The following is a 14,457-nucleotide window of genomic DNA, read 5'->3' on the forward strand; positions in this document are numbered from 1 at the left end:
GGCTGCTGTTTTTCCTTCTCAATGTAACTGAAGGAGTCTCAGTGGGACATGGGTTTTTACTATTGAGTGCTGTTCTTAGATCTACCAGGCAGCTGTTATCTTGTGTTAGGGAGCTGTTATCTGGTTACCTTCCCATTGTTCTTTTGTTTTGGCTGCTGGGGGGGAAAGAGAGGGGGTGATATCACTCCAACTTGCAGTACAGCAGTAAAGAGTGATTGAAGTTTATCAGAGCACAAGTCACATGACTTGGGGCAGCTGGGAAATTGACAATATGTCTAGCCCCATGTCAGATTTCAAAATTGAATATAAAAAAAAATCTGTTTGCTCTTTTGAGAAATGGATTTCAGTGCAGAATTGTGCCGGAGCAGCACTATTAACTGATTCATTTTGAAATTTTTTTTTTCCCCATGACAGTATCCCTTTAATAACAGTTTTAGGGCCACAGATTTGACACCTCTGATTTATGAGCAACATTGAATTTTTATTAACAATCACATTATTTTATGGCTTAATTGGGGGTTTATTCTCCACAGAAGTACGTTGGGAAACACTAAAGAAACATATGTTCTACTGATGGAAAGTGATTGACACCCTGGTGGAGACAGTGCGATTGTCCCCTCTGGCTGAGAAACAGATGTTCCCATATGTCTTGCACCGGGGGGAGACGGAGCAGGAAAAGTCATTACCGCAATGCAGTAACAGGCGGATCTAAAGCAGGATAATAGGGGGTTTTGAGGTGCAGTCACATCCCATCTGATGGTTACCCTCCTTAATGTACCTATAAAATACCACTGCTCTGCCAAGTACAGGTCTCACACGTACATATGTATGGCAATAGGAACCCATAAATACAAATATACAGAGAAGGAATGTTCTGGGCACACAATAAGCTATACCCTCATACTGTACTGTCTAAGGGAAACAATATGTCACCTCCTTCCCATATGTATAAATACAAATATACAGAGAAGGAATGTTCTGGGCACACAATAAGCTATACCCTGATACTGTACTGTCTAAGGGAAACAATATGGCACCTCCTTCCCATATGTATAAATACAAATATACAGAGAAGGAATCTTCTGGGCACACACAAATACCCAACAGCACAATTTGGTGGCATGAAAGCAAATACACTTCACTAAAAGTCCAATATTCTCAATCTTCCTGGCAGGGAAAGGGTTAATAACTAGTTGTCACTCTAGGTAACCCTGATTAACCCAATTGTTCCCACAGTTCTTTCATGATGACTGCCCCAGACTCTCCAAAGACTCCTTTTTCATTTCCATTGAACTTATCAGCTCCCTGCAGCAAAGAGTGATAAGGTTACAGACAAGACCTGCTCTGCTCAGGCTGAATATTGGGTTGATTTGCTGCTGTTGTCTTCATATATTGGGTGGATAACATACTAATGGAACCAGGGCCCAAACCTACACACCATTAGGCCACATATTGCTTGGGATTCTGCTGAAACACTAATACTGTAGAGTTCTCATTCCCCGGGGATTCTTTTGTGCAGATCTGCACTGCCAGCAATTTCCTTTTAGGGAAACTGTACTGAACAAACTATGGAGCAGGAGAGAAAGGATCAATTATCAGAGAGCAGTAACAGAGAGGTTTCTGGTGGAACACCCCTCCCAGCAACTCAAGGGAAACTTATATGCTATTTCCTATCCTACCAGCAGATGGTGCTGTAATATTGTGCTACATGTGCATATATGATATGGGGTTACACTGTGACAGTGGTTGGAGGAAAGATGGGGGGATATCTGTGCCTATATATTATACAGTTACATTATGTGCATATATGATATGGGGGTTACACTGTGACAGTGGTTGGAGGAAAGATGGGGGGATATCTGTGCCTATATATTATACAGTTACATTATGTGCATATATGATATGGGGGTTACACTGTGACAGTGGTTGGAGGAAAGATGGGGGTATATCTGTGCCTATATATTATACAGTTACATTATGTGCATATATGATATGGGGGTTACACTGTGACAGTGGTTGGAGGAAAGATGGGGGTATATCTGTGCCTATATATTATACAGTTACATTATGTGCATACTGTATATAATGTGTAAATGAATGAGACACCCCACAAATATGTTCATGATTGGGGGCAGCGGCACGTCTATGAAAGGGAACATTTCCTTGTGCAAAAGCAGCGAGAGTCCGTTGCAAATGAAAGAATATCTCATGGGAGGGAGGTAATTCTGCGTGTTGCTCGGTACTAAGAGGAACTGTATTTATCTGTCCCTCAAGGGACGCTTGGCACAGAATTCCCAGCCTTCCTAATGGCTTTCCATTGCTTCAACGATGCTATGAATATTCCTCACAATCATCTCCGGAGCGAGTCGGCGCCTGTCCATATGCGTGAGCTGCTGGAAGTGAAATAAGAACATCGGATCTGCTCTCTCGCTCTCTTCTCCATCTCCTTTTCCCTGTTTGGCATCATTTATATTCATGTTTTTAAGCAATAATGGTGCTTTTTAATCAAATTTTAGGCAAAATCCAGAGAAAAGACAATTCATTAATTTTAAGACCCCAGAAGCTGATTTAATTTCAGGGCTTTCGATGAGGGTAAAAGAGGGGTTTGGTTACAAGAAATGACTTAGAAGGACTCCAGATATAGAATCTGTAATGCTGAAACACGCTATCCAGAAAGTACTGAATTACTGAAAGGTCATCTCCCATAGACTTTTTTTGTACTTGATCCAAACTAAGATATACAGTAATTTAAAAAAAAAAATTCTAGTAATGTATGAAGATCCAAGTATCTGAAAAATCTCAGGTCCCAAGTATTCTGGATAACCGGTCCCATACCTGTACCTCATTTCAATTCTGGGTGCAAGGGATAATAGTTGTAGTTGCACAGAGCTCACTCACATGGTATGATGATCTCTCCTCCCGGTCTAGGGGTCTGGTCACATTCATACGCCCAAAAATGGGGTCTATGTTGAAAATCGCCATGGGGGGCTGGTCTGCCCCCACTCCTGTGATGCTGTAACGGATCGTATCGTCCCGGTCTTTGTCAGAGCGAATCTAGAAGAAGGTGAGACAGCAGGGTATTTAGTTAAGATACATAGCCTGGAATCCTACAGGATCATCTTGGCTACCCCTAAACTCTATGAAAACTTTAACTGTCTCAACTTGCAGCTTCATGCTTGCTTGAGTCTCCTCTGTTCTTATCAGAGAGATGCCATAAAACTATGGCAGCATTGGTATTCTCCTGTACTAAGCACAATTCAGCAGGAACAGCCCCTAAGTTTGCTCATAGTCTGTACAGAGAGATACCATAAAACTATTGCAGCATAGACAGTCTCCTGTACTAGCACAATTCAGCAGGAACAGCCTCTAAGTTTGCTCATAGTCTGTACAGAGAGATCCCATAAAACTATGGCAGCATAGGTATTCCTCTGTACTAAGCACAATTCAGCAGGAACATTCCCATATATTTGCCTCCCAGCTGGCTATTCTGCTGCATGGGCGCAAGCATGACCATTCAGTTTGACATCATAATAGTATTTTTCAGACCTGTAAGACACTAGATAATTATGAATATGGGAAGGAACGGCCTCAGCATTTCTCGCTAAAGTGGAAAATGAGAGCAGCCGCTTCATCCTACGTTAAGACTTTTTGGAAGCACAGAAACTCAGGAGTATAAGGAGTACAATCGCACGCCGCACATTAGAATAGGAAATTCATTCTTTTGTATATTTCACAGTCGACGAAGTAGCAAATTACTCTCTTCACATTCTACGGGATGAGGCTACTGACAGCGCAAGGAAAGCGCAAAAGAGTCGGACCTATAATCTCCTGCAAGTACATCGGTACCTCTGCAATATCTCTCTCCTATAGGATCTATAGGAAATGCGATCTAACTCAAGTGATGGCCTCTGTATGTGTATATAAATTATGTTTTTATATATATAATTTGTTAAAACATACATATTACCCCTTGTTTACCCCATTAGTTCCTATTTCAAAGTTTTATTAGTGCTGCATTATTTTCAGATGAAAGATTAATAATTCACATGTTCATCTAAAAAAAATTCTAGTTGCTGGTTCTCACCCAGTGCTTATATCTATCACTTTTTTACATTAACCAGGTGAGACCCTCCCCAGGCAGCAGTACTGCAAAACTAAAGTCAGCTTTCAGATGAGGGTTAATTGACTGTTTGGAAGCCTAATGCTGTTTATGCATTGCTTTTCCCAGAATTCGAGCATAACTTGGGAAATCACATGAATTTAAGTTGCATATGCAAATTAGTATTTGGATTTGGTTCGGTATTCGGACGATTCTTTCACAAAGGAAACGGAAATTCGGCCAAGTCCAAAATAGGGGATTTGGTGCATCCCTATTTGTAGTATAAGAACATGGACTAGGGGTAGGCAGAAGACGGGTACCTGCCCAGTGCCCAGTTTCGGACTGGCCCGGTGGGACTCCGGAAAAAACCCGGTGGGCCAGAACCCTTCTCCAGATATTTAGAATTTAAAAAAAAAATGTTTTTTTTTCCGGCGATGCGCAGTACCGCCTGCGCGCTGAGCTGAGCCGACACGTCTTAGTAGGGGGGCGGGAGGGCCCTGGACAGCAGTCCCGGTGGGCCCCGGGCCCCCCAGTCCGACCCTGCCAGGGCCCTTATTTTGTTGCACCCCAGGCAAGTGCCTCTTGTGCCTACCCCTAGTTCTGGCTCTGACAGCAGCTTATTTATATAAACAATAGTAGAGTTTCTTAAACAAACACAGCAGTTTTACTAGTGCAGGGCAACACTGCATTATATTTTTATTACTTTAAAACAATTAAATTTTTTGATGTTACTGGCCCTTTAAGGAACAGGGCACTGATGTAAGCATATAGTTTATATCCATGCCATAAAGCAAGACAGAGGTGCTGTACTTTGACAGAAAATAGGTAACGTCACAAAGTACAAGGTGAAAAAGTGACTTTAACCTTCAGTAAAGTGGATAATTTTTTTCCAAACTATTTTGAATTTGACGGCGTTGTCTTCAGGGAGTGACTGCAATGTCCCTTCAAACAACCTTTGAATTAAGGGGGAAGTTTGACATCTATCCGGATGCTGCTTCCCAAACTGGCAGTAAAAAATGTTTTCCCCGTTGACGTGCGAGTGCATGCAGAAAGCAAGGAGAGAAAATGAGGCCCTAAAATAATCAACTGCCTCAAGCCCCATGTGATGGAGACATCTAGTAGGACCTCTGGCAGGTAAACAAAAAAGAAAATGAAGCAGCGGTGACACAAAGTGACACTGAGCTTGACGACTCCCACAGGCGCGGGGAGGACTGAGAGGAAGAACTCGGGGGTTTCTCTACAGGAAGTCAACAAACAACATTATTTATGGGAGACAATTATGGGAGACAATAATGTGGGTATGACAGCCTCCATCTCCTGGTCCTGCTTGGACTTGTCATCTTTAGTAAAGGAACAGATAATGAGCACATTATTTGAGAACCTGCTACTTAATGTGATTTCCCTGCCTTGGTTCATCACTGAGCTGTCCCCCACACCCATTTCTAATAGGCTTTAGTCTTTCCCTGATCCCAACTCTCAGCTCTTGGATCTTTACCGTCATGGCCTCAAGGTCACCCAGAAAGACTCATCTGTCTCCTGCGTCGATGCACTCACCAAGCCCATTACCCGGGAAGGAAAGGAGATGTTATAATTGAACTTATAATGTATAGAGAACCCGCGTTGACAGCTTTAAATAACAGTGAAGGTCTCTGTGTTATATTTTTGGTTGAATCCGAGATTAATGACGGCATCTCATTAAAACCACATAAAGGCCTTACCTGCCGCACGGTGTAATAAGACAATTCTTCAGCGGTGTAGAGCAAAATAAATGCCAAGCTACAGTTTAATGCACATTAAGAGAGTACAACGGCACAAAGATAAGAGCTGTATTTGGAATTGGTACTTATGGCTCCTGAAGTCTGTGTAATTAGCCGATGACCTTGGATTAATTCTGACCCACTGACTGGTTTCCAAAGATGAATTTTCAAATAGTTACCCTCTTGCACCTTCCCAGAACTTCTATATTTCAGGATGGTCTTGCCTCATCACTTCCTGCCTGAGTCTCTCCCTGTTCACTCATAGCTCTGGGCTCAGATTACAGCAGGGAGGGGAGGAGGAAAAAGGAGCAAACTGAGCATGCTCAAGCCCAAGCCCTGGAGGTTTAAGCTGAAAACAGGAAGTCTGATACAGAAGCCCATGTGTACACAATAGAAGGAAAGAAATGCGGTTTCTTTTGACAGAGGACTCAGAGTTGTATTATTTTGAGGGTTTACTGGTGTATTTTTATAGACTTTTCTAATAAAGCTTACTTAGTTTTAGCCTTTCCTTCTGTACCTCCTACTGACTCTTTCCTGTTTGCAAATGGAGGTCAGAGACCCCATCTAAAAGCTCTGTAAGGCTACAAATGAATTGTTGTTGCTACTTTTTATGGCTCATATAGATCAATTCAGGCCCTTTACTTTTAATATTCCATTTTCTTAATATTCCATTTTCTTATTCAAATGGTAGCTATGTAAATTTGGACCCTAGTAACCAGATTGCAGAGTGTGCAATCGGGAGGGCTGCTGAATGAAAAGCTAAATAACAAAAAGAATAAAAAATGAAAACCAATTGCAGATTTTTGCCAGGGTCGGCATAAGGGCCGTAGGGTTTGTTCGATTAAAAAAGGGGCACCCACTTTGGTGTCCCAAGAATCAACACTCAAAATGATATATGGCAGGCACTTGCAGATCTCATGAAGAGGCATTTAATGTCAGTGGGTGCCTGCCATATATTTTGGGTGGACCCCATGTTTCTACAGGAGAGCCTTTATACACTAAGATATATCTATCTATCTATCTATCTATCTATCTATCTATCTATCTATCTATCTATCTATCTATCTATCTATCTATCTATCTATCTATCTATCTTAATGTTTGAACCAAATAACAAGTCTGCCTGGTTCAATAGCGGTACAAACTGCTATGGCTGTAGAACATGATACAAATAAATAAAGAAGTCTCACCCAGTAACCCCCCCTCTTCATTCATTGTATGTTCCAAAAACACAAATCTCCAAAAGAAAGCTTATATTGGAGAGTCCCCCACTATTCCAGCCCCCTACAGAAAATAGGACACAATGTTCTGTACAATGGAATGAAACTGCTGTACAACAATTTAGCAATTTTGAAAGCCACAAGCCAAGCGACACTCCGGCAGCAAACTAGAAAACAGATGAAGGTTTTTTTCATCACAAAAAGCAGGATTTTAAGGTAAAAGGCCTCAATTTAATTTAATGCACCTTCAGTTCCATATTCCTAATTCGAGATCTATAAAGAGAACTCACTGCAGTACTTGTGTCAAAGACATCGTTCAAAGGCCCCGACTAGAAATGTGTTTTTTCCCTTATTAGCAATGACAGCTAGATGGTGCCCTGCTCTTTAATATAAATAGTTTATTTGCATATGTATCTTATGCTGGAAATATAGACTTAATAACAGCTCTGATACGAATGTCTATGCCCTGGTTTGTACTGTACAATAAATACATTGCTTTGTCCCCTGACAAAGTGCAGAAAGGGGCAAATTCTTTGGATAGGCAGAGCAGAGCGTAGGAAGATTGGGGCACGATGGAGACAGAATTGGAGTAGGGGGGGAAGATGAAGACAGTAGGGTAATTTAAAGACAGTAGAGCCTGAGACAACAGGGCAAGATGAAGATATTAGAAGAAGATGACATTAGGGAAAGATGTAAACTGGAGAAATAATAGCAGTGGGGTAAGATGTTCACAATAAGGCAAGGTGGACATAATAAAAGGAAGACAACGACAACAGAGGAATATGGTGACATTACTGCAAGACGATCGAGAAGGTTAGTTATGGTAAATTGGTGACAGTAGGACAAGATACATTAGAGCAAGATGACATAAGGCAATGTGAAGACAGTAGAACAAGATAAAGATAATGAGGATGATAGTAGTAGGACAAGATGGAGACAACAAAGAAAGATGGCGACAGTAGGGTAAGCTGGAGACTGAAGGGCAAGATGGAGACAAAAGGGCAAGATGGAGACATTATAGCAAGCGGGAGACATTAGAACAAGATGTCAGTAGGACAATAAGGAGAAAGTAGAACAAAATCATAACAGAGGAAGATGAAGTAGGACAAGATGAAGACCGTTGATGAAGATGATGGTAGTAGTAGTAGGGTGAGATGTTGACACTTAGGCAAAATGGTGACAACAGAGGTAACTCACAGTAGGAAGAATATGGATATAGTAGAGAAAGATGAATACAGTGGAGTGAAATGGGGTTGTATAAAAGACAGAGGAAAAAACTCTGGTAAAAGCTGTCAATCAAAAACAGTTGAAGGCCTGGCCATAAATCTGACGTATTGTAAATTTATAATGCTCCCCTTATGGGATTTGTTTACTTGTGGTGCCATTCTATGGCATGCATGTTTTACCAAGATATACGGAGCTAAAGATGTATGCCAGAGAATTTGCACATATTAATATGGTAATTAAGACACAGAGGTTGTTCCCCAAACACCAATCTGCTGCTTCATACATAGAGACTTTGCTTATATAGAATCCTCCTCCAACTGGGACTCAATTAGTGTCTTGTTAGCAAATACCATGGCTGAGCATTATCCTTGTCCCCTATGGTCGACCATAATGATCCCTATGATGTGCAGATATCACAAGATATGAATGTAATGTAGGAAATTCCCATTTACCTGCTGGAAGTGCCTTGATAGATTCATAATTATGCTAATCTACTTCCACCTCCTCTGGGATTTGTATTCTACTTTGTAGTCAACATCTGCTCACTCTCAATGTTTCTTGAATGCTACAGTATGTGAACAAAAAACATAATAGGAGATTCTCTGAACAGTGTGGACTGGGCTGGTGGGGGCCCAGGAAACCTTACATACAGGGGCCACTAACTAATATCATCCCCCCTCTTCCCTCATTCCTCCTTTTCTTTTTATCTTCTCTCTAGTTCTATTTTTTGACATTTTGTCCCCTTCACATTTGATTCCTCCTCTATACTCCCTTTCTCCTACTATTTCCTTTTTCTATCTCTCATTCACATTCCCTTCTTTTTATCTCATCTCATTGGTTTTAATACCCCATCAGGGGCCACCTAAGACTTACCGGTCAATCCTAAATACTTACCGGTCAATCCTAAATACTTTTTGTCTTCTCCTGAGGGACAGACATGAGAGAGAACTGGCTGGAGATCCTTCCCCATTATCTCCTGTCTGCCCGGTCAGTTGTTCTCTCTCATGTCTGTCCCTCAGGAGAAGACCATCCACAAAACAAGTGGTCCCTAATGTCCTACTTGTGCAAAGTCCTAGATTGCTTCTCGTTGCTCACCATGGTCAAGAGCACACCATCCTGTGATGGGACAGAAACACGTCTGGCTGTTATTGGGCAGAACTATAGGTTCCATGCAGGATGCTGCCACTTTGCAAAGTGATTTATTGATGTTGGAAAACTGGGAAATGAGGTTCAATGTTGATAAATGCAGGTTATGCACTTTGGCAAAAATAATATAAATGCAAGTTATACACTAAATGGCAGTGTGGAGTTTCCTTAAATGAGAAGGATCTTGGGGGTCTTTGTAGATAACATGTTGTCTAATTCTGGACAGTCTCATTCTGTGGCTACTAAAGCAAATAAAGTTCTGTCTTGCATAAAAAAGGGCATTAACTCAAGGGATGAAAAAATAATTATGCCTCTTTATAGATCCCTGGTAAGGCCTCATCTGGAGTATGCAGTTCAGTTTTGGACTCCAGTCCTTAAGAGGGATATAAATGAGCTGGAGAGAGTGCAGAGACTAAGTGCAACTAAGTTAGAGGGATGAAAGACTTAAATTATGAGGGTAGACGGTCAAGGTTGGGGTTGTTCTCTCTGGAAAAAAAAAGGCGCTTGCGAGGGGACATGATTACACTTTACAAGTACATAAGAGGTCATTATAGACAAATAGCAGGGGACCTTTTACCCATAAAGTGGATCACCGTACCAGAGGCCACCCCTTTAGACTAGAAGAAAAGAACTTTCATTTGAAGCAACGTAGGGGGTTCTTCACAGTGAGGACAGTGAGGTTGTGGAATGCACTGCCGGGTGATGTTGTGATGCTGATTCAGTTAATGCCTTTAAGCATGACTTGGATGATTTCTTGGACAGACATAATATCAAAGGCTATTGTGATACTAAACTCTATAGTCAGTATAGATATGGGTATATATAATTTATGTGAAGGTATGGAGGGGTGTGTGTATGGATGCTGGGATTTCATTTGGAGGGGTTGAACTTGATGGACTTTCTTTTTTTCAACTAGTTAACTATGTAACTGTTATTGGATAAAAAAAGCCCAATGTTCCCTGGAGGACTCAAGAGTAAGGAGGGAAAGCTTTGGTACTTCTTGTCAGGGAATTTTGGTTGGTTAGACTAGAGGGGACAATAACACCTGGGACTACCAGGATATGCCATTATACAGTATATGGCTGGGCCAGTGCAACTTGGGAAGACAATCCTCTCAAGCCAAATATTAAGTGCAGAAAGTAACATTTACCATTCCTGCTCTTTCTAAATGTCATTTTTTTTGTCATTTTTTTTTGCTACTTCAGAGCTAGGAGCCAAGTGACACCTCATATCAGGAGTATCAGCAAGTGCAGGCTCTCAACTGTCAGAGCAGGTCCGAACCTTCTGATCTTACTGTCCTCGGTCTGTCACCCTAGAAAGTCAACGCGAGACAGTTACTAGGACTGTGGGCTCCACAGACACAGGGATCATCTCTGACAAATTACTTGGGGGGAGAGACTTTATTCATCCTGCACTTCTGCTGTTACGGAACAATGGTTTGCCGACTTTCTTTTAATGTTAGCCAGATATCTCCCTGAATGCTCTTGCTCTCTTGGCTCCGTTACCATGAGAGTCTGGTGCTACACATGTACTTTCCATAAAACATCACAAGTGATAAGTTGCAGATGATGCGTTTAATGTGTGGGGAAGTCTGTGGCCTCAGACAGAAGCCTCTGGAGCCAAGTGCTCTTTGCAGAAAGCTGCGCTGAGAAAGAGAAGGAAGAGACTTGTGCAAAGCTCAATCTTTGATCACTCTGAGAAACCAAAACCCAGTCTCTTGTGGGCCTGTAAACCGATGTCTCAAGTTTTATCCTGTGCACCCACACAAAGCAGCTGGCACCTTTATCTGCGCACGTATGGGGGCTTGTTTAACACATTTTACACTTTCAACACCCAGAAGGATTCAGAATTTCTTACTTTGTACATGCAAGACGTGACTGTAGCTCTTCGCTATTTCTTCTTTAAGGATCAAATAATAAGTGCTGAAAAGCAGCTGCAGAATATTGACTAGCACCCTGGACATTCTTTATTTGGCCTTCAGGCCGGAGCGTTACTATCACTATTTTTAACACTTATTTTTAAAGCACTTATAAAAAAAAACTATACATTGCTCCTGTGTTCCCTGGGAACTTGGGGTGCAGATGATCCTTTTATATCTACTCCAGGCTCTGGTTTCTTGGGGGAAGCTTCTGCAGAACCATTGGATAAAAGGACTCTCACTATCCATGAAGCAGAGAAAAGTCTGAAGGCACTTGCCCCTGTTGGTGCCTTTTGGCCAGGGGTTTGTGGATTGAGGTTCACCCGTTGGTTCCAGTTGTCTTTAGTGCCTTTTAGCCTGGGGCGTCTGGGTTTTTGGAGCCAATGCCTTTTTTTCTATGGAGAAACCGTGCACTTGGCTCTTAAAGATGATTAAAAGCACAACCTCAGGCTTTCAAAAGAAATCTGTGTTTTTGCTCACACTATACCTTTACCCCTTTCCCCAGGTGGGATAATTTAGGCCCAGCTATTACTAGTTATTCCTATATACTTTCCTGTTCTACCTACTTTTTATTTCACCGGTAGGACTTTTGGAAAACTGTCTGCAAGACCCAAACTTTGCCGCCCAAACAACACTTGGAGGCAAGATGAGGGGGTCTTTCTGCCCCAATCACTTTGTGCTTTGAATAATCAAATTGTCTGAGCGTTCCCGAGTCTTGTAAGCAGCCAGCTGCACTAATCAAATGCCAAAATGACTTCTATTCATAATACCTTTTGTCTGATCAAATAGGCAATTAGAGCCTGGAATTAAAGGCTCCATTAATGAGAAAAGGGAACTCAGATTGTTCCCGGCTTTTAAAGACAAGAAACCAGAACGTCGGCGAGCTGAATCTTTTTTTCCTTTGTTCAACACAGATATCAGTTTCTGTTTTCTTTTTTCTTAAACCCCCATGGCATCTGAGGTTTCCAGCTGTGGCAGAAGTCTGTCAGGGGATGCCGGGAGTTGCAATTCCACAGCTGTCTTTTGACAATCTGCTTGTTTTTATGGTATCAGAATGCTTAGATTCTCTTCTAACAATTGGACGGAAGCCATGCTCCACCAAAGAACAAGCACTGCTGACTCCAACCAATGGCAGAGGTTCAGGTGATGAAACGACAGCCCATAATAAATGAGCTAATATGGCTAATAAATATAACCAACACTACTTCTCAATTCTATAAGCTGTATTTGCATTATGGGGGGGGGCACTGTGAGTTAATTAACAAAGGCATGAGTATATGAAAGAGGTAAAATTGGCCTTGTGTTCCCTATATAAAGACCAGATGGATGCCTGGTCAGTATTATTTAACAAACATGCTCCTCCGGGGATGGTTTAGAGAAGTTTGCAAGAAAGCTCAGCTAAAGAAGCAACAGACACATTTTGGATATCCCTGTCCCACGCTGTATTTTCAATGGAGCTGATGTGTTCCAGGAGTATTGGGTAGGGATGAGCAAAGGGTTTTGCCAAGAAAAACACCTATAGACTCTAATGGATAGTTTTAAAAAAAATAATAATAATGTTGCGCGTGGCAAATTCTTTTGCCAATTTTTGGGAAGCGAAACGGGTCAGATTGGCCCATAATTAATACTGGGTTATAGCCTTCCCTCTTATCTCTATATTCATAATTTCATATGAGAAGGAATCTGAACCCTATGCTGCCAGAACAAGCTGCCCTGCTAGACCTCATCTATACAAACAGCAGGAAACTCCCCCAGATTTGCTTGTGAAGTAGAGAATCATCTCGCAGGTTTTTTTTTTTTTTCCATTTAAACACAACGGTCTGAGATTCTGTCTGCTCTTCCTCCTCAGCTCCTCATTGTAATCTCCCTGCTACGCTCTGATTTCAGCCCTGTCTGACAGTGAGAGTGGACAATAATAACTCTGCTGCTTATGCGCAGCCAGAAAAGGGACTTTGCTATCAAAATCACTCGCTTTTTCACTGGAAATATTTTTTTTAACTCTTCTGCTGCTGCAGTGATGTCTGCCAGCCCCTGGATAGGAAATGGTTTACCAGATTCCAGTATTTAGTTGCATGGACTTTATGCTCTGAGCTGTTCAATTTAATGTTATTTCCTGGATATTTAGGTACTGATGCAGTGCAGTATTGGAGCAAATGCGCTATTTGGGGTAAAAATGGCATCTTGCATGAAACCGCTTCGACTGATCATTTTTTGAGCTTCCTTAAAGGGACACAAGCATTCTGTCACAGTTCTGTCCTGCTTTATGGCTGAGATTCTAGCCATCTGTATAAAATTTTGTACCAGTGGCACAGATCCTGTTATACAGATAGCTAGAATCTCAGCCATAAAGCAGGACAGGACTGCTGCTTATAATGGGAATCAGATAGGATTTGTGCAGCCACTGGGACAGAATGCTCTGTTATACAGATAGCTAGAATCTCTGCCATAAAGCAGGACAGGACTGCTGCTTACAATGGGGATCAGATAGGATCTGGCAGCCACTGGGACATAATGCTCAATCTGGTGCCCATTATTTGCAGCAGCCCTAATAATAGAATACAGGGTCATTTATTAGAGATATTGTCTGTGTTAGCCAGTCCGATAAGCAAACCTCTCCATCTGCCCATCTCCATTGTCCCTATGCCTGACACAATGTTCCTGTCCTTCTATTTAATTCCAAGTGGCTACAAACTCATTGCTGCTGTTACTCTGCCTCTCCAAACGCCAATTACCTTTCATTATAAAAAAAAAGAGCCATAATTGTTCTTTAAGCTGCACTGTCTGCTGCATCAGAGATGGAGAGAGAAACCACAATGTTAACTGCAGCCTCTGGTCTGGTTTCTAAAGCAGGGAATGGAAATATACAGGCAATATTCTGGGGTTAGTATACGTTAGGCAGAGGCTGACCCATAAACATGACCCTGCTTGCAGTGCACTATATATATATATATATATATATATATAAAATTATATATAGGGTCTATAAGATGAATGTATAAAAAGAATGAATTCCCATAGAGATCAGCAAATGTTGAAACCAGGCAAAGCCCACTGGGTGCAATGATGGAGATACATGTAATAGAAGTCCAA

At 41.6% G+C, this 14,457-nt stretch overlaps 1 protein-coding gene across 2 annotated transcripts in view; it reads right to left on the minus strand.

Moving 5' to 3' along the window:
* Window positions 1-14,457, minus strand: part of LOC108702627 (cadherin-4) — a 459,604-nt gene that overhangs the window by 42,456 nt on the left and 402,691 nt on the right. For both annotated transcript variants that reach the window (XM_018238223.2, XM_018238222.2), the window contains one exon: window positions 2,899-3,054. In XM_018238223.2, coding sequence (XP_018093712.1) covers window positions 2,899-3,054 — 156 coding nt within the window. The remainder of the gene's footprint in view (window positions 1-2,898; window positions 3,055-14,457) is intronic.

The sequence above is a fragment of the Xenopus laevis genome, chromosome 9_10S (genome assembly GCF_017654675.1).
Source record: "Xenopus laevis strain J_2021 chromosome 9_10S, Xenopus_laevis_v10.1, whole genome shotgun sequence".
Lineage (NCBI taxonomy): Eukaryota > Metazoa > Chordata > Amphibia > Anura > Pipidae > Xenopus > Xenopus laevis.